The sequence below is a fragment of the Achroia grisella genome, unplaced genomic scaffold, assembly GCF_030625045.1.
Source record: "Achroia grisella isolate CSIRO2021 unplaced genomic scaffold, CSIRO_AGI_Agris_v1 utg642, whole genome shotgun sequence".
In the NCBI taxonomy this organism is placed as follows: Eukaryota; Metazoa; Arthropoda; class Insecta; order Lepidoptera; family Pyralidae; genus Achroia; species Achroia grisella.
Window position 1 is genome coordinate 4543797 of NW_026712979.1, and position 8018 is coordinate 4551814.

The window sequence follows — 8018 nt, forward strand, 5'->3', positions numbered from 1 at the left end:
GTATATAAAAGGTATAAAAATGTAAGTATTCTATTACAACAATTTTTTATTTTTATAAATTATATTTTTTATTGATTAAAAATTACTACAAAAGCCACTCTTCTTACAGAAGTTTTTCTCGGTCCAATCTTCGATAACTTCGATTACCAAGTTGCCGTATGTCTCCACAATGTTGTTGCACTGTAATTTTAATAGACATTAAGACGGTAGATATATATTTTTCAATAACTGATGTGGTAAATAAGCATATTGTCCCACCTAATGGCAAGTAGTAACTGTCGCCCATGTATATGACCTTAGTACTCGTGAACTATACTTTCGTAGCCTGTAATTTCACTGCAATGTCTCACCGTTCAACCGAAACACAACACAACCCAGTAAGACAGATCCCCGCAGATAACTTTATACAAAGTCAACCTATGTATAAGTATTTAATAGTTGCAAAGTAAAAAAATATTTATTTACATTCACTTCCTACCTCTTATGTTTTTTTTTATTATATATTTACTATTCATACCGCCCCGTTCATCTAGCTACTTCTATATACAAGAATTAGCAAAAAAGTGAACTGGTACCTACATTTTTTATGTTATTTAAAAAAAATGACTAGTAGTAATAAATATAAATTTATTTATTTGCAAACATGCAAGCAAACATGGTACAGTTTCGGATCTTACTGACTAATAAAAGTATATGACATGCAGCACCCCGTAGAGGTATGCAAATATTGAAATGAAATCATAGTCAAATTAATATAAAATTGTCACTACATTATGAATACCCACAAATACATTTAAATATTTATATTAATTAATTAATGTCAGTACTTATAGTTATTAATAAAAAAATATATAATGTCATCCACTTTGCATGTAAAATAACTTTGAGTAAAAACACTTACTGATACAGCTATTTCATTAATTTCTCTTTGAACCATTTTAAACAGATTTGTAACTGTATTAGGTGTATCTATTATTATATATATATTTATGCAACAGGTATAACTATTACTGTGATACGTGTTCTCATTTTTGGTAACACAAGTTTTCCAGGATCTATAATACTTACTATTCTAATAGTAGACACTTACTTTATCAAAATAAGCTACAGGCAGCCGTTTGCAAGTGTTTCTTAAAAAGTTTAATATCGCGTGTTTCTGATTCTCGGTATCGATTATTTTCTTTGCTGCCCTCATTAGCAGCTTGCATATTAAACAATTCACACTGGCCGCTGTAGAGAAAAATAGTTTTTTTATATAGGTAACATTATATTTAGCCTCTTTCTATGAAGCTCAGTTTCAACCAAACGATTAATTTAAAAGAAATAAAGGACAAGCAACTAATAATTTTCTCCCTATTTCTTCTGAATTGCTAAGCGTTCATTATAATTTTTGTTCATCTTGCTCGGCGGCCATATATTTAAAATCCTTCAAGAACTAAATTATCAGATTCAAAAATCATTTATTCATGTAGAACATTTTAGCCGCTTATGAACGTAAAATTTTTTACATTATAATTTTATTTTTCTTCCCTACCGTCCAGTTCGGTATATAGATCCAATTGAGAAGAACTGGCAAGAAACTCAATTGAATTACTTTTTTTTTTAAAAAGCCAGTTCATTTAGAATGCATATTTATATACATAGGTGTCTATGTCTAACATTAAATGAAAATCCAGTGCATGAACAACTATTGCCTTGCACACTCGTCATTCAAGTAACATTTTAGTGAATAATAGGCTTTGCTCAGTAAATATGATTTAATAGATGTTTTGAATTTATTTAAGGGATTTATTTAATAATTCCAATATATCCTTTATCAAACGCTAAAACAGTATTTCAAGATTATACTATTACAATCTTCAGGCGTTTAAACTGGATTGAACATTATAGGTACCTTCAAATCTCTCGAAATTTTCAATAACTGCAGTTGACACATTACAATGGTTTAAACTGTGACACACTTGTGTTGAATCCATCTTGTTGACCAACATATCAGTGAGATGATCAGCAAACTTGAACATTAACTTGTCACATTCATGCTGAAGATATTTCGGTGCATCCATACAGGTGCTCTGAACCAATTCATTAATTTTCTCCTGTAACGACAGATAATGTCAGTTCAAAAACATAAAATTACAACACCATTATTTAGTGCCAGTGAAGTTCGAATCTTTACTATTATTGTAAATGCCAAAGAAAAAAAGAAAAAGTACAAAACCTACGCACCGGCAGTGATAAACAATGTATCATGCCGGATAATACACGTCAAAAATAAGACGTTGATTCTTATACAAGAGGAAAGGGAAGAAAGTGCTTTTTCCAAAGTAGGGAGGCTCCTGGAGGAGCTAACAAAACTAGTAAGCGAGGGCCGATCCATCCCCAGGATCATCAGTGTAGATGCAATGGTGATCGCGTATGAAAAGGCCGAGACCAAACACAGGATCGGATGCATTGACTCGTCGGGACATCACCAATTAGTGGTGTATGAAGACAAAGGGGAAAACCTCCACTTTATGAGGAGCAGTGCGCCTGGTTCGTGCAAGGAGAAATCTCGGACGGACGGGCAAAGCGACCCGGCCGATGGGGCGGGGTGTGCGAGTGGATCGGAGATCCTGCAGCAGAAAGCAGTGAACAGAGAACAGCAACATCGGGAAGCGAAGAGGGAGCAGGAAATCGACGGAGCTATAACATCAGAGAGACGAATGGAGGCTCTAACTAGAACATTGGGCGCGGCAGCTATGTCGGTGTCAAAGAGGGCCGGAGGGGCTATCCGTAAACATATAGGGATAACACGCCAAGAGGAAGCCATAGAATGGGCACTGAGACCTGCCGCGAAGAAACCCAAGCGGCAGTACAAGGATCCAACCAAGGCAGATCTGGGACTGGTGGACCCGCCTCGTCTCCGTCCAGTGAGGAACCCGAAGGATCATATTATCAACGCCTTCCTGGAGTATCGAGCGATAGTCGTGGCAACACATACCCTGCACAAAAATACCTGTGCTAAATTAATAAAAAAATACAAGAAGGGTGGTGATGATGCGATTGTCGACGAACTGGACAGGGAGGACGCCGCCTTGTATGACAACAACACACAGACCACAATGTTAGGTGCATATACTGGTAAATACATGGCGGCATACTGCGAGTCCGTGGGGTTCGTCACGCTGGACGCGGAGGAGACTAGGAAAACCGGGAAGCCGAGTTTCCGCGCACCCCCACAAGATAATATCCTGTTGGTTGCGGCATTCACAAGGATTATGTTGGACGACAGGATCCTGAGCCAAGCTGATGCGAGGTGCAGGGACTTGACCGGGGACATATCCTTTGAAGCGTGGAACATCCCAAATATCGAGTGGATAAACGGAGTTCCGGGATGCGGGAAGACTACGTAGATCATCAACAACTACGACCACAAAAAGGACATGATTGTCACAACCACCGTGGAAGCGGCCAAGGATCTAAGGAACAAGCTGGAAGCCAAGACAACGAAAAACACAGGAGAAAGGGTGAGAACAATGGCCTCTTTGTTGGTTAACGGCAAAAGGGACAATACAAATGTGTCCCGCATCCTAGTGGATGAAGCCCTTATGAACCACTTTGGGGCCATAGTGCTAGCAGCAGAAATGGCCAAAGCAAAAGATGTCCTGCTTATTGGCGACGTAAATCAACTCCCCTTTATAGATAGGCATAACCTATTTGAAATTACCTACGAGCGACCTAACAAATCAGCAGGTATTACTAGGGAGTTTCTATGTACTCACAGAAACCCCTTGGATGTAGCGTATGCCCTGAGAGAAGTATACAACGGGATATACTCGACCAACCTCCGGATTAGGTCGCTGAGGCTTATGGAATACGACAGCAAAGTCATACCATCGGACCAAAGCAGGACTCTATACCTGGTTCATACCCAAGCGGAGAAAGCAAAGCTAATATCCGAGGGATATGGAATGGACGAGGAGTCTAAAGTGCTGAATTCATGAGGCCCAGGGACTGACATCGGAGAGGGTTATTATCATCAATACTAGAAGTAAACCCTTGGAAGTGCATGGCAGCTACTCTCATGCCGTGGTAGCCATCACCAGACACACAGGCGACTGCGTATATTATACGAGAAATCGAGAAGACGCAGTTGCTCGTTTTATACAAGAGGCCGAAGGCGCGACTCACTCGGACATTCGTGAGTACTCACTGCAGATGGCGATTAAAAATAGAGACAGGGCGATCGTTGATGCGCTGATTGCGCTAAAATAATCAGCACATAGAAAACCAGAACAGCTGATGCATCGTCGGGGCGCTTTGGACTGGAAAGGCCGGAACATGCTCGCTAAAAGTATAAAAAATAAAAGAAAAAAAAGGAAGGAAAAAAAAAAGAAAGAAAAAAGGGGAAAGGGAAGTGTAAAAGGGAAAAAAAAAATTGCCGAATTACGACAAAAAGTGAACTGTGAAATTAAACAATCAATAATTAAACAAAACCTGGACTATAACAAATAGTGAACTTTGAAAATAGTGTTAGAATAAGATTTCATATAATTGTATATGCAGTGTAAGAATTCATAATGTGTATTGTTACATTATGAATTCTTACATTGCACAATGTAATGAAAACTGTGAAATTAGTAGTAGTGTAAGATTTATATAATTGTATATGCATATTGATAAATCTAATCCTCCAAATAAAGATGGGTGACACTGCATGTTGTCAACTCACCCGGCCGGCCAGCGGTGGTTCTGGGCCAGACGGATAAGGTCTGCCTCGGTGTCACTGTTAGGCAAATTGTAACATCTCGGCTGGAGTTGTACAAAAATGGAAATTAAATAAATATTATAATATTAAAGTAAATTAAAAAAGGCACGGACGAATATGTCTGTGGAAAAATGTATTTAAATATAAAAAAAAAAAAATGCCAAAGTAACACTGTTTGTGTGTCGCGTTTTCACGCCAAAACTACTAAACTGATTTAAATGAAATTTGGTACACAGATAGTCTGACCCTGAGAAAGGACACAGGTTACTTTGAATGCGAAAAAGGGTTGAAAAGGGAGACGTAAAGTTGTATGGAAGTATCGTAATTTTTAAAGCTTGAAACTTATTTCTTAAGCTGTTGATAAAATATAAAATAATACCTATGATAAAGTTTGTCAAAATATTACCCTTAAAGGGGTAAAAAAAATAGGGGATGGAAGATTGCATGGAAATTCGTCATTCGTCGTCTATTCCACGGGGATGAAGTAGATGAAGCAAATAATGCATATAACAAATGTTCATTAGATAAAACTACACAGTATGCTTTTCAATAAATTTGAAGACATATGCACTGTCAAAATTTTACTATAGTTGTATGATCATGTACGTACCACTTCAATGTTTTGCATAGTTCTTTCAATCGTCGTCATCACCTTCTTGCACATTCCACAGGCTTCTTTGGATTGTCGTACTTGTGTCGATATATAGAATATTTTGTACAACTCTGTTACATAGAAAACAAACATTACAATAATAAAGCAAGACATGCACAGCGCCAACTAGTAGGTAACTGACGAAGCAACAGTCCTAAACAACTTAAATACCTTTTGTATATATAAAGAAATAAAAGATATACATTTACTTTTCAGTTTTAGCTGGCATAATAATAAATAACTCTGGACAATTAACACAGCCACATCGAGTCCCACTAAGTAAACAGAGTGTTGTGTTATGATCACTAGTTACTACTGATAATAAATACTAACATATTTTTTTTAAATACATACATAATATACATAGAATAGAATAGAATAGAATAGAAAATCATTTATTCAAATAAACTTACATTGAAGCACTTTTGAATAGTCATTACATTTTTTTTAATCTACCGCTCGTTCGGAAAGCTGTCTCATCACAAGAAGAACGAGCAAGAAACTTGCGTGTTGCTCTTTTAAATAATTTTATTATTACTTTACATTTTTAAGTTTAAGTGTGTGAATACAAACCACCAATTAGCACTAATTCAATTAAATACTCAAAAAGAAAAAATATTGAATACATAACCAACTGGTTAAACAATTAATAAGAGGAAATCAGTCATAGTGATTAGAGCAGACCAGTCCCTACAAGCAGCACCCGTTCACGAGTATTGCGGATGAGCCAGCCATCACTGCGCTCGACCATATTTTAGGGAGTCCAATGACCCGGCCCACCACGCCGCCACAAGTATGGACATTTTAGTGAGCATGACTACTCAAAACACTAGACCACGTCAAAGCTACTCACAATTGCCATCTGATAGTTATAGTATTCACATTTTACATAAGAATGCATGCGGCAATTAATACAAAAACCGCTACGCTTTCATATTTCTAAAATCAATCAATTAAATCAAGAAAGCAATGAATAGAAAACACCCAGACCGATACAAATGATACTCATGAATACAAATGTTTACACCGTGCTAGGAATCGAACCCGCGACCATATACATACAGATATAACCATGATACAGTTTCTTTTATTATTAAATATTGCAACAAAAGTTAAAGCAAAATTTAAAAGTACATAAAATAACTGTTTATCATGCGATCTATCATACTAATATTATACCTAATTACGAAAATTTGTCTGACTGCTTTGTCCTATTTAACTTCTGACGACCAAACAGCTAAACAGATCTTAATTATATTTTATGTGAAAATAGACAACAACATACTGGATCACGAGAACGGACAACATTTATCTCACGAAAAGCACGGGAATTACTTTTATTACTCTTTAGATATTTATTTTTTTCTTTAAGAAAAATTTGCTGAACTTGCCGGCCTATATTAACTAGGATATACTTACGTTCAATAAAGTGTATGGGCAACACTTGGCACAGATTCAACTTGTGGCACACTTCTTTTGGGTCCAGTTTATTAACGAGCATATCGATCACGTGGTCAGCATACTTGTCCACGAACTTGTGGCACTCATGTCGTACCAATTTTGGTACATTTTTGCATATATTGTGGACTAGATTCTTAATTTCCTCCTGAATTTATGTAAAACATACATAAAGTATGTAGTAAATAATTATAACAAGTGGAAAGATTTATGTAAAATATTAAACAGAAGGTGGGAACATACCTCATTTTTTCCTTTTATTTCTTTTTTGACCTCATCCATTACAATCTTGCACACTTTACATAAACCTTTTGAATATTCTACTTGTGAAGAAACATCGAATATTACGTTTATGCTAACTATAAAAATAATAATAAAACATTAAACATATTAATAACTATTTCTTAAATATTCATAAAATCGTAGCCAGTTAGACTTTAAATTCATATGCGTGAATACCTGTTTTAGCTATTTCAGAGATCAAAGAGTCTGCTTTATAAGACGTCTTTCGTGAGGTGAGGATAAGTAAAATTGTAGGTTACGGAGGCATTACATCTTAGTTTTCCGAAATTGCAACGTATCCCCCATATGTTGCTATTTTGGAAAATTTAGATGTATGTATGAAAGTGGTAAACAACGGTTACCACTTAGATTTGTCAGTTTGTTTTTTTTTTTATTCCAGTTAGTTACCTAATAAGATTAATTTAAAAATCTTACTTTCAGTACTCGGTACAGACATAACTTGGCAAAGATTCAACTTGTGGCACACTTTTTTTGGGTCCACTTTATCCACGAGCATGTCAATCACGTGGTCAGCATGCTTGTCTATGAACTTGTGGCACTCGTGTCGAACCAATTTTGGTACTTTCTTGCATATATTATGGACTAAGTTCTTGATTTCTTCCTGCATTTATAAAACAGACATCATGTAGTTTTAGTTACATAGACTTAGTTTTTTTTTTAATCTTATAATCAATCTATAATAAATAATAAAAAAATTACCTTATTCTTCTTGCCCTTGATTTCTTTCTTGACCACATCCATTATGACCTTGCATACTTCACATTTGGCTTTAGACTCTTCTTCTTTTATCACATTTAGATCTATTATAGGACAATACAATAAAACAATTTAATTATTTACATTACTTCTCTCGGCCAG

The 8018-nt window shown here is 36.0% G+C and overlaps 2 protein-coding genes across 2 annotated transcripts; both read right to left on the reverse strand.

The window, feature by feature from the left end:
- Positions 1 to 75: 75 nt before the first annotated feature.
- On the reverse strand, positions 76 to 2091 carry LOC131849541 (prosaposin-like). The gene is made up of 3 exons (XM_059199627.1): positions 1895 to 2091; positions 1091 to 1230; positions 76 to 180 (listed from the first exon to the last, which is right to left on the reverse strand). Exons 1-3 carry the CDS (start codon positions 2061 to 2063, stop codon positions 76 to 78), a joined length of 414 nt encoding a protein of 137 aa, XP_059055610.1. The 5' UTR covers positions 2064 to 2091.
- A 3226-nt stretch (positions 2092 to 5317) lies between these two features.
- LOC131849392 (prosaposin-like) lies at positions 5318 to 7988 on the reverse strand. Its single transcript, XM_059199460.1, has 5 exons — positions 7860 to 7988; positions 7575 to 7761; positions 7101 to 7216; positions 6819 to 7005; positions 5318 to 5470 (listed from the first exon to the last, which is right to left on the reverse strand). The coding sequence occupies exons 1-5, from the start codon at positions 7899 to 7901 to the stop codon at positions 5346 to 5348; spliced, it is 657 nt and encodes a 218-aa protein (XP_059055443.1). The 5' UTR covers positions 7902 to 7988; the 3' UTR covers positions 5318 to 5345.
- Between the last annotated feature and the right edge of the window lie 30 nt (positions 7989 to 8018).

What these genes read in the sequence shown, in the direction of transcription:
- LOC131849392 (XM_059199460.1), bottom strand. Translation starts at nt 7,901, where the DNA reads ATGGATGTGGTCAAGAAAGAAATCAAGGGCAAGAAGAATAAG. An exon ending in GTCTGTACCGAGTACTGAAA is followed by an intron (nt 7,217 to 7,574) that starts GTAAGATTTTTA and finishes TTATTTTTATAG; the next exon opens with TTAGCATAAACGTAATATTC. An exon ending in GCCCATACACTTTATTGAAC is followed by an intron (nt 5,471 to 6,818) that starts GTAAGTATATCC and finishes TCTATGTAACAG; the next exon opens with AGTTGTACAAAATATTCTAT.
- LOC131849541 (XM_059199627.1), bottom strand. Translation starts at nt 2,063, where the DNA reads ATGGATGCACCGAAATATCTTCAGCATGAATGTGACAAGTTAATGTTC. An exon ending in AAATTTCGAGAGATTTGAAG is followed by an intron (nt 1,231 to 1,894) that starts GTACCTATAATG and finishes TTTTCTCTACAG; the next exon opens with CGGCCAGTGTGAATTGTTTA. An exon ending in CTGTAGCTTATTTTGATAAA is followed by an intron (nt 181 to 1,090) that starts GTAAGTGTCTAC and finishes TTAAAATTACAG; the next exon opens with TGCAACAACATTGTGGAGAC.